Source organism: Coregonus clupeaformis, chromosome 27 (genome assembly GCF_020615455.1).
Source record: "Coregonus clupeaformis isolate EN_2021a chromosome 27, ASM2061545v1, whole genome shotgun sequence".
Lineage (NCBI taxonomy): Eukaryota > Metazoa > Chordata > Actinopteri > Salmoniformes > Salmonidae > Coregonus > Coregonus clupeaformis.
Genome location: NC_059218.1, coordinates 31,133,957 through 31,149,817, shown reverse-complemented (window position 1 = coordinate 31,149,817; position 15,861 = coordinate 31,133,957). Strand labels below are relative to the sequence as shown.

Here is a 15,861-nt window from a genome sequence, read left to right as displayed (position 1 = left end):
ACCGGTGGAAATATGTCCTTTGGTTTGATGAGTCCAAATTTGAGATTTTTTGTTCCAACCACCATGTCTTTGTGAGACGCAGAGTAGGTGACCGGATGATCTCAGGGGATGGATAGGTGGAAGGGGGACTGATGGGCAACCTCAGTTTGCTGGGTGGGATGGTAAGGGGTTGGCGGCATTATAAAACGTAATTAAAAGTTGGTCACAAAAAAATAAGAAAGTAGCTAGTTTTCCAACTAGAGACTTATGGTGGAGCCTGAGGGTCACGGTCATTAAGTCTTCTGCCGCACCACAGTGAGTCACCACCGCTGACACCAGCTAGACCGCAGAGCCACAGAACCTCACATTGAGCCTTCATAGACCCAACGGAGGTCAGCCCCACATAGACGGTGAACAGGCCTGGATTACAGGCTGGCATAGGAGGGAGAGATCCAAACTCACCAGGCTTTTACAGACCACCTCGAGAGAACCAAGCGAACCAGGCTTTTACAGACCACCTAGAGAAAACCAAGCGAACCAGGCTTTTACAGACCACCTAGAGAGAACCAAGCGAACCAGGCTTTTACAGACCACCTAGAGAGAACCAAGCGAACCAAGTAATACTGGAACATCTAAGGCAGAAAGGCACCACCTCTGAAAGCAACAGCTCTATTTCTGGCATGACATGTTGTTTTCTACAGTGTACAGGTGCTGTGTTACAATGCGGTCCACCCTGACCTGTCATTGCTCCAGGTGAGGTTGGAGGAGGCTCTTTGAAGGACCATGCTTTACCACAGGACATCTCTACCTGACTAGGCAACACTTCACAAAGTCAAACTCTAGCCTGTATAGAAATGGGCATGACATTACACAGTATAGAAGTTCAATCAAACCTTAAAGGTGTTCCAAGGTTTTCAAATGCATGTACCTGAAACTTATTCACGATAAAATATTCCCAATATGAACATCTTAAAGTACATTATAAATAACTAGCTTATAAGCATTTCAGTGGTGCATGTACTTAGATTCTGACTCAACATGCGAGAGATCAAACACATTTGGATGCCATGATCACATTATCCAAGGGCAGTCAGAAAGTAAAGAGATGTTTACATTTCATGACTCAAAGAGAGAGCTTCACCTCTAACCATTCCCTTGACCATTACCTCTACTCCTCCATTACCCATAATCCAACAAAGTGTGTCCTCCCCCATGGAAATGAGAGGTCACAGATGAAAAGGAGAGGGGGATGATAAAAGAGAAAGAGAAAAAAGATCTGGCGAGTGTCCTGATGGAACGCAGCGGGATAGAACTATGACCTTGATACACAAATAGACAATCTTTAGAAAAAATATATTCCATAAAGATATTTATCATATCAGGGTCCATTGGCAGTGAGTTTTTTTTTTTTCATTTGCCCACTGACAAAGACATGATCAGTCTATAATTTAAATGGTAGGTTTATTTGAACAGTGAGAGACAGAATAACAACAACAAAAATGCAGAAAAACGCATGTCAAAAATGTTATTAAAATGCAAATCAATTTATGAGGGAAATAAGTATTTGACCACTCTGCAAAACATGACTTAGTACTTGGTGGCAAAACCCTTGTTGGCACTCACAGAGGTCAGACGTTTCTTGTAGTTGGCCACCAGGTTTGCACACATCTCAGGATGGATTTTGTCCCAGTCCTCTTTGCAGATCTTCTCCAAGTCATTAAGGTTTCGAGGCTGACGTTTGGCAACTCGAACCTTCAGCTCCCTCCACAGATTTCCTATGGGATTAAGGTCTGGAGACTGGCTAGGCCACTCCAGGACCTTAATGTGCTTCTTCTTGAGCCACTCCTTTGTTGCCTTGGCCGTGTGTTTTGGGTCATTGTCATGCTGGAATACCCATCTACGACCCATTTTCAATGCCCTGGCTGAGGGAAGGAGATTTTCACCCAAGATTTGACGGTACATGGCCCCGTCCATCGTCCCTTTGATGCGGTGAAGTTGTCCTGTCCCCTTAGCAGAAAAACACCCCCAAAGCATAATGTTTCCACCTCCATGTTTGACGGTGGGGATGGTGTTCTTGGGGTCATAGGCAGCATTCCTCCTCCTCCAAACACGGCGAGTTGAGTTGATGCCAAAGAGCTCGATTTTGGTCTCATCTGACCACAACACTTTCACCCAGATCTCCTCTGAATCATTCAGATGTTCATTGGTAAACTTCAGACGGGCCTGTATTTGTGCTTTCTTGAGCAGGGGGACCTTGCGGGCGCTGCAGGATTTCAGTCCTTCACGGCGTAGTGTGTTACGAATTGTTTTCTTGGTGACTATGGTCCCAGCTTCCTTGAGATCATTGACAAGACACCGTTCTCATGATCATTGCAACTCCTCGAGGTGAGATCTTGCATGGAGCCCCAGGCCGAGGGAGATTGACAGTTATTTTGTGTTTCTTCCATTCGCGAATAATCGCACCAACTGTTGTCACCTTCTCACCAAGCTGCTTGGCGATTGTCTTGTAGCCCATTCCAGCCTTGTGTAGGTCTACAATCTTGTCCCTGACATCCTTGGAGAGCTCTTTGGTCTTGGCCATGGTGGAGAGTTTGGAATCTGATTGATTGATTGCTTCTGTGGACAGGTGTCTTTTATACAGGTAACAAACTGAGATTAGGAGCACTCCCTTTAAGAGTGTGCTCCTAATCTCAGCTCGTTACCTGTATAAAAGACACCTGGGAGCCAGAAATCTTTCTGATTGCGAGGGGGTCAAATACTTATTTCCCTCATTAAAATGCAAATCAATTTATAACATTTTTGACATAAGTTTTTCTGGATTTTTTTGTTGTTATTCTGTCTCTCACTGTTCAAATAAACCTACCATTAAAATTATAGACTGATAATTTCTTTGTCAGTGGGCAAACGTACAAAATCAGCAGGGGATCAAATACTTTTTTCCCACACTGTAGGTTCTGCTTCATTTTAACTATTCAGCATTATTTTTCATTGTCTTTTTTATATATCCAATGGGGGTTGGGAGCTGTCTTTGACATGCATGTGGGCAATTAAACACCATTGAGAAATAGCCTAGTTTTACATTGGTAAACTTTTCCTTAATGCCTGCTCTTTCAATAAGAACCGTAAAGAACTGGTTATTGACTTAACATGTGTAATAATAAATTGACATGCAAGTTAATATCACAATGCGGTATTACCACTAATACGAGGAAGTGCTATGCTGATAAATTAGTTAATGTTGATATAGGTCAAAATCCTTACAATTAAAGTGAGCCTGTACATGTTTTTCTTTTAGCATTAAATAGCCAAGTCATTCTTATATCAACACTTTTATCATACTTTTATCATCCTTAATCTGGCATCAAACTTCACTGAAGACATAGGAGAAAACCAAATCATAATCGGAAATTAATCATGAAGTTCATCAAAATAGCAGCATCCCACTAGAGAATGTTAGTCATGATCAGCAGTCAAAGTACACACATGCTGATTGGTCAGGCCAGGGAGGGCTGCTATGGACTAAAGCCATCCTTATGCTGGTAACAGACAGAACGCCTGGGCCTTAGGGAGGGAAACGTCAATCATGCCGACATCTTCCCTCCCAGCATAGCTGGCATGGTTCAGCAGCAGCAGCACCAGCCACAGCAGCTAGAGCCACAGCCTGACATTCCAGTCTAGCTGGAGGCCACTCTCTCTCTCTCTGTTCACCGAGGGCGTGGGCTGTGGTCCGCCGAAGAGATGCATTCACGCAACACAATGACCACCTGCCTTGCGAGACGCCGCAGATCTCCCCCAAAATAATTAAAGTCCCTACAGCTGGGCTTTTGTCTCGTCCTCTCGCGGCGACACAGGCGACAGCTCAGACACCTACACCCTCCGCCTAAGCTGCCCTCCACAGCGAAAAGAGCTTGTTTATCACCTTGCAGCATATTGTCACCATCCTCACAGGCCGAGGGAGAAAGATGGTAAAACAGACAGACAGACAGACAGAGAGAGAGAAAGAGAGAGATAAAGAGAGAGAGAGAATGGGGGAGAGAGAGCATTGGAAAGTGCATAATAGATGGCACAGAGGCTAATTAAGGGAGGCTGGATTAATTAGGCTTTCAGTCTGACTGCCTCTCATACTCTCACTGAGCTCAGTGCCAGCTCCCCCCCACGTCTGCATATTGGTACATGGATTTGCCTGCTTCATTCGTTGGAATGTGCTGCATGTTCCTCATCATGCCTTAGCTTGCACAAGGGGGCGTGGGAGCTTTACACTAGGTAAACACATAAAGTAAAGGCCAATAATCTCAGCAGAAAAAAAGGTTTACGCTAACTGCATGGCTGTCTGAGCCTACGGGAGACCAGGAGGAGAATCGAGGTCACATAAATGAGCACTTAGTTTGAAGAGGAAATAAACATGTCTAATGTAATACTCTCTCCTCACCAGATGCACTGCCAGAACCCATCATATAGGCAGGAAATACATGAAGTCATGAGCTCACACACTGAGCACTGAAGGGGGATAGGCTGAGGGTGAGTGTTTGCAGTGCTAAGACACTTACACCCACATGAAGTGCAATGAGTCAGAGGGCAGGGCTTTGATAAAGCAATCAAATTAAAATCCCTCTTGATTAGGTAAAAAAAAAAAACTTTTGAGTGTTTCAAGGATACTTCAGGTCTCTCCAAAAGGTATTCTTGGGTCACGAACTTAACAAAGATTCCTCAACAATCCTGCCCTCTGTTCCCCTGCCTACACACTCATCAAGTAATTGAATTTATTATCAATGGATCAAAATCCAGTTTATGCAAGTGCCAGGGAGAGGAGGCCCTTAGTACTTGGAAAGACAGAATAAAGTATCCCCACTGCATTCAAGAAGACACTTTCAATGGCTCTTGAATCACCCTGCATAATCAAAACAGAGGGAGAGGGCTTTTTGAGATGCTGAGTGTTCCTTGGGTTCATTCTACTCCCCACACAGACACAGAGAACAGCCAAGCCCCTTCAGCCCTTCCCCACCTAACATCCTTGGCCCTCTCCATGGTGGAGTATGATGGGATGAATATTTATCAGGGTCTTGGCTTTGCCAAGCTCCAGGGAAAGGTTGGGGAAAAACAAAGTGGAAAAACCTGGAGTCGTCCATTTCTGGCCTGATTGACGCCCGGGCTGGCAGCGAGTAATTCATTTTGAGGAGGAAGCAAAAGTGTCCTTGCACCAGCTCCCAGCACAAATTTATGATAATCCTAATAAATTATGATGCGCCACGCAGACATGAAAAACTGTGATTGGCACTAAATCGAGCAGGCTGTACCTCTCAGGTCAGAGTGAGAACTATATGCAGCCAGGCAGCCTGTCCCTGTCCCAATCTCTCCCTACAACTATCCATCTATCTCTCTCTGTCTCTCTTTCAACAACTCTTCACCTCTTCCCTGCTCTGTGGCTTTTGCCCTGATTTCACCTCGCATCTCTCTATTCATTTTCCCTTCCCTTCCATAGTTCTATTTAATTAGTATCTTTCAGCTCAGTTGGTATTATTTCTACCTAACTGAACTTGCTCATTCTGGTATTATTTCTACCTAACTGAACTTGCTCATTCTGGTATTATTTCTACCTAACTGAACTTGCTCATTCTGGTATTATTTCTACCTAACTGAACTTGCTCATTCTGGTATTATTTCTACCTAATTGAACTTGCTCATTCTGGTATTATTTCTACCTAACTGCACTTCTCCTTTATCTCCTATTTAAAGCAGAATGAATGAACTGGTAAACATAATAACTTTAAAACTTTTCATACTTTCTTTTTAGCAGAAATGCAGATACAACAGCTGAAACATGTTAAAAGTGATTTGGAAAGTGTTCTGCCGATATTTCTATGAGACAGGATTTAAAACGTTTGCAAGAAGGTGGTTTTAATGAATAAACTGTAGGCACTATCCATTTACCACTGAAAGTAAATTTTCCTTTCTCTGTCCTAAATTCTATTCATGCTGCCCTATATATTTTTGGGGGTGTTTTTATTTATTTATTTGTGATCTAATTCACGCTTCAACTGATTGAAGTCGACAGTTTTAATCTCACTCAAGCACTGTACGGTCTACCTCACGGATTAATCCACTTTCATCATCTATAGCGGTCAAACTAAATCTGGTTATTCTACTGACTGTTGATTACTGCCTTTCGCATGCCCATTATTATGTGCAAATGGAAGTAGTGGGCCTTGATTAAAACAATATAAAAAAAACGAACAGTATTATCAGCCTAATCCTTTAATGTGAAAGTGGTTGGTTTAACTCTCTGCTCCGACATGGAATTGCCAGCATAGCTGCCACTGGGCCACATCCTTGGGTCAAAACCACAAGGACATCCACACTAGTCACCACTTCCATTAGAAAATAGCCTTTTCTCTTACCCTCCTGAGTATGCAAAGACATAACTCAAGGCATTATGACCATATAAATCTCACTATCTTGTAAAATGGGAGCCAGCTGAATTGTGTCAGTGGAGAGAAGCTACAGTAGCCAATCAGAAATGCATTAAATGCATATGAGAGAGAGAGATTTCAGAGAGAGAGAAATGGATTCTAAGTAGTGTGTGGTATAGAGTGATTAAAAGTGCAGCCCCCCTTTCCACTGATTACGCTGCATTTTGGAAAGCGTCCCTCTTTAGATAGTAACTTCCCAAAGCAAAAAGCAACATGTCCACTGACCTTAACAGGACATACAGTAACCTGAACGGACTGATGAATGGTCTGAAAGGAGAAAGCAGAAGCCCCATCCTTTCAGAGTGAGATTCTACAAACTCTATACCTTCAACTGATGCAGCCATCAAAGGCTAAACAGCTGCTGGTATTATATCTCAATCACTTGAAATGAAGCATGATTGATTGGCCACTGATGTGGTATCTCCCCCCCACCCTGTAGAGGTCAGTGTGTATGGAGGCTCATTGTGAGAAAATCTCCACATATATTCCTATGAGTTATAATAATAATAATAATCATTTGGTGGGTGCTTATATCTGTCCTGTTTCACACATGTACAAGTGTGTATTATACGCATGTGTGAAATGGAAAATCTGTTTTTTGCATATCCCAACTCCCCAGGAGACACCCTCAGAGAGTGGAGTCACAACCATGGTTACGAATAGCTGGTTCTGGCCAGATTTCCAAGTATCGTTACCGTAATTTCTGTCCCCTAATGATATACGTGATTGAAAACATGAAAAGGGGCTGAGTGGAATTCTGCATTATGTAGTCCCTCTTTTATTATAATCAATATTTATGATCTTCCAAGAGGCTGAGTTGGATGGAGGAGCTCCGGTCCATAAGTGTCCTTGCTGGCTTCATGGCACCATAAATCCCAAACATATCCATTGTCGATTTTGTCAATGAAGACCTTTTATTACCTTGCTAATCTAAATCGATGAAAGGGAACATTATATTTCAGAGTGAAAGATGGACATAGAATATATTACATTTATGGCAAGGTGTGCTCTCAGGGTTGCTTCATAGGCCAGATAACTCTAGAGAAGGTGAGTGCCCACGCTCCCTAATCAAACCCTCTATCTCATGCACTCTCTCGCTCTGTGTCTCTCTGTCCTGCCTCTATCCCTTCTCTCTACCTCCCTCCCTCCCCTATATATATATCTCTCTCTCTTGCACCCATCCATGCCAGTCAACGCTGGGGATGCATGACATTGATGAAATGAAACGCATTTGAATCTATCCTGTTCCTCTGAAGTGAAATGACTGCACGCTGGACATGTGAGGGTGGAATACTAAACCACGGCAGGGAGAACAGAACTCATCAATCATGAGTGGCATGCATTTTCCTGCAGTGGAAGGCAGCCAAACGGCATTAGAGTCGATGCAGCAGCAGCAGTAGCAGTACCGCCATAGAGCAAGAGCCTGGCTGGGGCTAAAGATAGATAGGTAATTAACTAAAAATAATATGTGCTTGAAGAAGCATAGGAACAGGATCAGAAAAAACTAAGATATGAGACCTCAAAGAATAGCCTAGCAGGAGAGCCACAGGTTACTTGTATATGCCCCCATGTGCATATCCTGCACATGCAGTCAAGCAGAGACACACACTTATGCACAGGAGGAAGGTATATGAACTGTTAAACTGTCTTTCGCCATAAGCAGGAAAAAAAGTATGTGACCAAAAGTATGTGGACACCTGCTCGTCCAACATGTCATTCCAAAATCATGGGCATTAATATGGAGTTGGTCCCCCCTTTGCTGCTATAACAGCCTTCACTCTTCTGGGAAGGCTTTCCACCAGATGTTGGAACATTTCTGCAGGTACTTGGTTCCATTCAGCCACAAGAGCTTTCGTGAGATCGGGCACTGATGTTGGGCGATTAGGCCTGGCTCGCAGTCTGCGTTCCAATTCATCCCAAAGGTATTCGATGGGGTTGAGGTCAGGGCTCTGTGCAGGCCAGTCAAGTTCTTCCACACTGATCTCGACAAACCATTTCTGTATGGACCTCGCTTTGTGCAGGTGGGCATTGTCATGCTGAAACAGGAAAGGGCCTTCCGCAAACTGTTGCCACAAAGTTGGAAGCACAGAATTGTCTAGAATGTCATTGTATGCTGTAGCGTTAAGATTTCTCTTCACTGGAACTAAGGGGCCTAGCCTGAACCATGAGAAACAGCCACAGACCATTTTTCCTCCTCCACCAAACTTTACAGTTGGCACTATGCATTGGGGCAGGTAGCATTTCCATGGTATCCGCCAAACCCAGATTTGTCCGTCGGACTGCTAGATGGTGAAGCGTGATTCATCACTCCAGAGAACGCGTTTCCACTGCTCCAGAGTCCAATGGTGGCGAGTTTTACACCACTCCAGCCGACGCTTGGCATTTCGCCTGGTGATCTTAGGCTTGTGTGCGGCTGCTTGGCCATGGAAACCCATTTCACGAAGCTCCTGGCGAACAGTTCTTGTGCTGATGTTGCTTCCAGAGGCAGTTTGGAACTCGGTAGTGAGTGTTGCAACCGAGGACAGACGATTTTTACGTACTACACGCTTCAGCACTCAGCGGTCCCGTTCTGTGAGCTTGCGTGGACTACCACTTCGCGGCTGAGCTGTTGTTGCTCCTAGACGTTTCCACTCCAGTGTAGCTCAGTTGGTAGAGCATGGTGCTTGCAACGCCAGGGTTGTGGGTTCGATTCCCACGGAAGGCCAGTATAAAAAAATATTCAAAAATGTATGCTCTAGATAAGAGTGTCTGCTAAATGACTAAAATTTTAATAACAGCACCTACAGTTGACCGGGGTAACTCTAGCAGGGCAGAAATTTGACAAACTGATTTAGAAAGGTGGCATCCTATGACGGTGCCATGTTGAAAGTCAATGAGCACTTCAGTAAGGCCAATATTTGTCTATGGAGATTGCATGGCTGTGTGCTTGATTTTATACACCTGTCAGCAACAGGTGTGGCTGAAATAGCCAAATCCATTAATTTGAAGGGGTGTCCACATACTTTTGTATATATGGTGACTTCCTCAAAAGTGAATCTATGAATAGTAGTGTGATATATTCAGCACAGCTTGCCTCAATAAGTTACAGACATACTAACTGACCCAGTCTTAATTAGGTAAAATGATTTGATATTGGTTTGATAGGATACTTCATCTCTGTTGTTTCCTCTTTTGCCTTGCAGTTTGGTCCAGCCACAGAGGAAAACAGGCCAATCTGCTGGACTTTGCTCTACAGACCTCTGATCTCCCTAAAAAAAAAAAAAAATTTGAGCCGGCAGTGATCACAGGATGGACAGCTGTCTGTGGAGAGCTGTCTGCGTGTCTGTGTGGACCCAGCCCTGCCAATCTATCTTCTAGTCTGGATGGCTGCCGATTTTTCGGCCTGCCTAACTGCCTTTCCTGTCTGTGTGTCAAGTTTCCTACCCTCTATGTATACTGCCCTGCCAGCTTACCTGCGTTCACCTGTCTCGCTGCCAGCCTACTGTTCTACCTGTCTCTCTACCTATCTCGCTGCCTACCTGCCAGCTTGCCTGTCTGCCTGTCTGCCTGTCTGTTGTGCCTGCCTCCCAGCTCTCCAGGCTGCTGTGCCTCCAGCACAGGATGCCTCTAATGGCACCGTCAGCTACAATAACCTGACAAGGTTATTTTTGTCCAGAGGAGAAAAAGGTCTGCACTACTAGCGCAAGCATCCAGCTACGTAACTGCATCACAAATTCTAACACATGCATTAAACGCAAACATTAATTGACACAGCAACCTTTAACATAAAGTACCTGAAAACACACGTAGCATTTTATAGATATTGAAATACAAATAAACCTATACGCTACAATTATTTATGCCGCCGTAGGAATAAACAAATTCAGGATATACATTACTAGAGAATAGTGGCCCATCATGTTATAAAATAACTGTAGAGGCTTAAATTAAATAAGTATAATGCTATGAAAGGCGGATTTCAAAAGGAAAAGAGGAGAAAAGGTCAGATGGAGAGAAGAATAAGAATGGAAGATGTAGAGATAATAACATGAGGAAGCGGGACAAGTAGAGAAAGGAAGAAGGAGAGATAGTAAGGTAGCAACGCCGTAGGAGTGCCAAGTAAGAGAGCAGTCTTTGCTTCCTTTCCAGGTAATGTGATTGCTATATTGGTGATCTAACACCCTCATTAAGAACTGATCAAACAGCGCTGCGAAAGGCGACGGCACAGAACCGCAGTGTGTAAGAGACAGGATTAGGAAGATGAGAGAGTTGTTCTCTCACTAACGGTGAGTGTTTGAAGTCCCACGCATGCCTAATTGTCGACCGAAGACACCAGCATCTATACATTCTTCTAGAATAATTTTTGCCCCCGGGAAGCCTCAGAGTGTTTGTGGTGTATTGGCTTTCAAGCAATTAACAATCTGACTTTATGACCTTGGTTCTGATAAGAAATAAACATACATTTACCTCAGGGAAACACCCTGGTGTCATTAGAAAAATGTATCATTATACTTTAATGTGAAGGTTTTGTATCCTTTTAGCAGACACTGTTTTGCTTGTCACATTTTCAGGCTTGAATAAATACGAGAGTTGCCAAAAGGAAAAGGGGAAAATAACCTGAAATTGCAGTGGAAGATTAGTGTATCCTTTTCCTTTGTACTTGCTGAAGACCCATTTGAGCAATTCTCTACCATGTAAGGTTAACATTTTGCGGAACACTGTATTTAAAAAAGCATATGAGTGGGCCAAATCACCAAAGCCACAAAATCCACAGACAGACAGATGAACAAACACGCTGTCTTCAAAGGCAAGCGTCAGAATACAAAAAGACACTTAACAATATCAGAGCTTAACGGTCACATTGAACACAGAGAATAAGCCTTGAAACACTGATCTAAGACCAGTTCAACCAGATCCGATTCGAGGCCATTTGCAAGTTATCTGAGGAAAATAACACTTTATATATAATACAATCCTAAAAATAAACAAACCTTTTTTAGATGGTGCAATTTAGAGGACAGAACAGACAGTAGGAGTTCATGGAAACTTTTAAATTACAATTAAATGTATGCTTAGTTTCTCTCTATTGAGACTGCCATGTTGTCAAAAATTAGGTGGTTCAAAAAGAGTTAGAAGCACTGGACCTATAAAAAAAATATATATATTCCCAAGCAGTGGCACTCCTTATGGGAGTTTCAGACACTGCATCTTTGTAGTAGTACATGTACCACACAGTGTGGTGTGTGTTGTGTGTCTATTTTGTTTAGAGGACATGTTGCTGGAAATGGAAATGTTGCAGTCCTACATCATACCTTGGACATGTTTAGTGACTCATACTATAGGGCAGCTAGCTATGCATTTTATAATAAGGTTAGTATTTTATAGTAAGGTTAAAATGCTTTGTGACGTTTCAGAGCTGGGTTGGCCCCTTTTTTGTTTTCACTATAATGCCTGTGTTTGTGTGGATGCGTGTGTGTTTGTGTGTGGGGAGGGGTTTGGGTGTGTGTGTGTGTGTGTGTGTGTGGCTGTCTGACCGTGTGTGGCCGTGTGTGGCCGTGTCCGAAACCCGTACTTGCGTTCTAAATAGTAGGCATTTTGGGTTTATGAAAATAGAACATCTTATAGTATGTGAAATTTAGAAAATGTTGTATGCTTTAATTGCCAGGATGTCATACTCATTTCAGCTTTCATTTACTAGAATTCGCTGCACACTGTTGAGGAAGAGAATCGTCTTTCTAGATCCAAGTGTGTTTGACAACAGCTGATAATCACATAACGTGACATGCTGTACCTTGGTGGAAGATCTCACAGCAAGAACTGGCAAATCTGGTGCAGTCCATGAGGAGGAGATGCCCTGCAGTACTTAATGCAGCTGGTGGCCACACCAGATACTGACAGTTACTTTTGATTTTGACCCCCCCTTTGTTCAGGGACACATTATTCAATTTCTGTTAGTCACATGTCTGTGGAACTTGTTCAGTTTATGTCTTAGTTGTTAAATCTTGTTATGTTCATACAAATATTTACACATGTTGAGTTTGCTGAAAATAAACGCAGTTGACAGTGACAGGACGTTTCTTTTATTGCTGAGTTTAGTAGGCAAGACTTCGTAACGTACACATGTACTTATGAATGTACGATGAAGAAAGAGAGGTAAAGATGGAAATCCATTGTGAGTCAGTACTATATCAGGAATAGGATGTCATCAATGGACAGTGACCATTAGCATCCCGAACAAGTGTCCAGTGATGAATCTGAACAAAGTGGCTAATTGAAAACAGACCCGAGATAAGGTAAACACACACAAAACAATACCTTTGCCATTTTGGAGAAGCACCTAAATAAGCAATTGAAACTACCTCTCAGAATTCATGGAAAAAAGCTCTCACTTATCACAAAAAGCCAGCAGCACACTTTGAGCTAGTTATATTATTCAGTATCGTCAATGTAATTGGTTGTACTTATTTGAGTTTCAACACAATTTTACATCAAACAATGTTTTCCTCTCAACAGAGACAAGGGTGTAAGTGAATACCAAAACTCTTCTTTGAACACAATAAATACTACTCAAGGAAATCCCAAAGTGATCCCAAAGCGACACGTAACTGCTACCCAACACAACACACCATTCCTAACCTCTAAAAAAGAGATACAGTCAATCCAAGAGGGGAGATACTAAAATAAAAGCCACAGATGTAATATCTATCAAAAGCAGTGTAAGCATTTACCTCAGGTAGCCTCGCTGTGGAAGAGATTTGTTTAGGAGGGGTGGGTCATACCTCGCATTCCCTGGAGCCTGAGATGGTGCAGGTGCAGGAGCCAGTCCCGTTGACAAGCACGTCCATGGCCTCCGAATTGGTGGGCTTGTAGTCCACATAGTACTCCTGCAGTGGGGAGCTCAGTGTGTGCTCTGTCTCTCTAGCTTTTTTCCGGCGCTTGCGAGCTGCGGCCGAGTGCTCCTGCAGCTGCTTGACACTGCTGGGATAGCGCTTCCACGACACGTAGATCACCAACAGGATCATTGCCACAGACAAAAACAAGGCAACGCTCCCCGCCACAATCTTGTGAAAGGACACAGGCTCAAACTCATGCTCAGGTGGTGGCACCACGGGCGGGGTGACAGCTGGAGATGTAGGGCCACCTCTGGATCCCTCTCCCCTCTTCCCAGATCCGGTGTGGTGCGTGGGGTAGGCTGGGTGGCGTTCTGTCTGGTCTGGGCCGTTAGAGGGGGCGGGCGGGGTGCTGGCCATGAGGGGTGTGATGGTGGTAGCCCGACACACACCGTGGGTGTCTATGGCATCCATGACCTTCTCGCCCTGGGCCTCCTTGGGGGCTGCACAGATCATGGTGGTCTCCTTGTTCCCCTTGAAGTTCCTCAGCCAGACCACCAGGGGGCAGATCACAGGGCCACAGTCCCACACATTCCCAGCCAGGCTGATGGTGGTCAGGGAGATCCAGGCCGACACGGTCTCCTGGGACACGTTGGTCAGCTTGTTGGAATCCAGATTGAGTGTTTGAAGGTTGGGCAGGCATTGGTAAACCGTAGCATCCACCTCTTGCAGATCATTGCCAGACAGGTCAAGCTTCTGCAGGGAGGTCCAGGTCCAGGTGAGGCCCTGGCTCATGGAGCGGATGCGGTTCCACTGCAGGTACAGCGCCCGCAGGTTGTAGAGGCGTGGGAAGTGGGAGAAGTTGATCTTGGAGAACTGGTTGTGCTCCAGGTGCAGCTCGGTCAGCTTCAGCAGGCCTGAAAAGGCGTTGCGGGTGATGCTGCGCAGGCGGTTGTAGCCCAGGTCCAGGAACTCCAGGTTTCTGCAGTCCTGGAACAGACGCACAGGGATGCTCTTCAAGGAGTTGGAGCGCATGTGCAGGCTGAGGAGCTTGCGGAGGCCCTGGAACTGGCCTGGCTGCAGGGCCGCCAGTTTGTTGTAAGACAGGTCCAGGTTGCGGAGGTTGGGTACAGGGTGGAAAGTGGTATTGTGTAGCATTGTGATCTTGTTGGAACTCAGGATCAGCTCCTTGAGCCTCCGAACGCCTTGGAAAGCGAGTATGTCCACAGAGGCAATGTAGTTGTGGTCCAAGTAGAGCCAGATGAGCTGGTTGAGGCCCACAAACTGTCCGGCTCTGAGACTGGCCAGACTATTGTAACGTAAGGACAGGCCTTGGCAGCCCCCTGAGAGGTTCTTGGGGACATCACGAAAGGCGCTTGACTCACAGTAGACGATTTTCCCATCGCAGCGACAGCTCTTGGGGCATGGGCGCTCGCTGAGGGACGGAGATGCAGCCAGCCACACCTGCATGAGCAGCGGTACCATCAGCCAGCGGCGCCGCATGGCAGAGCCTGCAGAGAGGGACAGATTGAGAGAGAGAGAGAGAGAGAGAGAGAGAGAGAGAGAGAGAGAGAGAGAGAGAGAGAGAGAGAGAGAGAGAATATAGTTTTTTTTACTGAAAGCATCTAACAACAACCCATCTGTCATGTTAAATGTGGGTGGCAATGATGGTCCATGTTATTATCAACCATGTGGGTCAATTATTCCTCAGCACCCACGACTACCACTAACTGCTTACTGTTCAGATATAATGTATTCAACAGGTGAAGAACATTGTGGTTTTAATTTGGTTTTAACTGCAACCTGTCTCTGTCTGAATTGACTCTTCCCACAAGCCGCCACAGTGCTTAAGGCAAAACTAGAGAAGTCATAAAAGCAAGCCGGCTCCCAGCAAATTAACATTCAGGAGCTGGCGGTTGTGTATACAAATCCGTAGGCGTATCAATTTAGAATTTAGCCACTTCACATTGAACCATAACAGAGTGGTTAAGGGGTCTAAGTAAATCATGGTGTTCACTTCCACCAAGTTCAAATAAAGGAGTCAGCTCTCTAGAAACTCTATGGAATAAAACAATTCTGCTGTGCACAAGCAGAACACATAAATGTACTGTAAGTGCCAAAATAATGAAAACACATGAGTAAAAGAGAGATACAAAGTGTACTGAAAGCAGGTGCTTCCACACAGGTGTGGTTCCTGAGTTAATTAAGCCATTAACATCCCACCATGTTTAAGGTCATGTCAAATAATGTGTCAAATACTCCAGCCACCCAAGTCATAGGTTGTTCTCTCTGCTACTACACGGCAAGTGGTACCGGAGCGCCAAGTCTGGGAACAAAAGGCTCCAGAACAGCTTCTACTCCCAAGCCATAAGACTGCTGAACAGTTAATCAAATGGCCACCCTGACTATTTGCATTGACCCCCTTTTTATTTGCACTGACTCTCTTGCACCGGCTCTATGCAAACTCACTGGACTCTACCCACACACTCACACATACCACACTGACACTCCAACACACCTATACATACACACACACACACACACACAAACATACACACTACATACTCTCACACACACAAAACACACACACACACACATGCATATTG

The 15,861-nt window shown here is 44.5% G+C and overlaps 1 protein-coding gene across 1 annotated transcript in view; it reads right to left on the bottom strand.

Annotated features, from left to right (window-relative positions):
* The window catches only part of LOC121541738 (leucine-rich repeat transmembrane neuronal protein 4-like), a 145,779-nt gene that overhangs the window by 111,857 nt on the left and 18,061 nt on the right, over nt 1–15,861 (bottom strand). Inside the window, exon 2 of the mRNA XM_041851010.2 lies at nt 13,205–14,766. Within this exon, the coding sequence (XP_041706944.1) occupies nt 13,205–14,766 (1,562 nt within the window). The remainder of the gene's footprint in view (nt 1–13,204; nt 14,767–15,861) is intronic.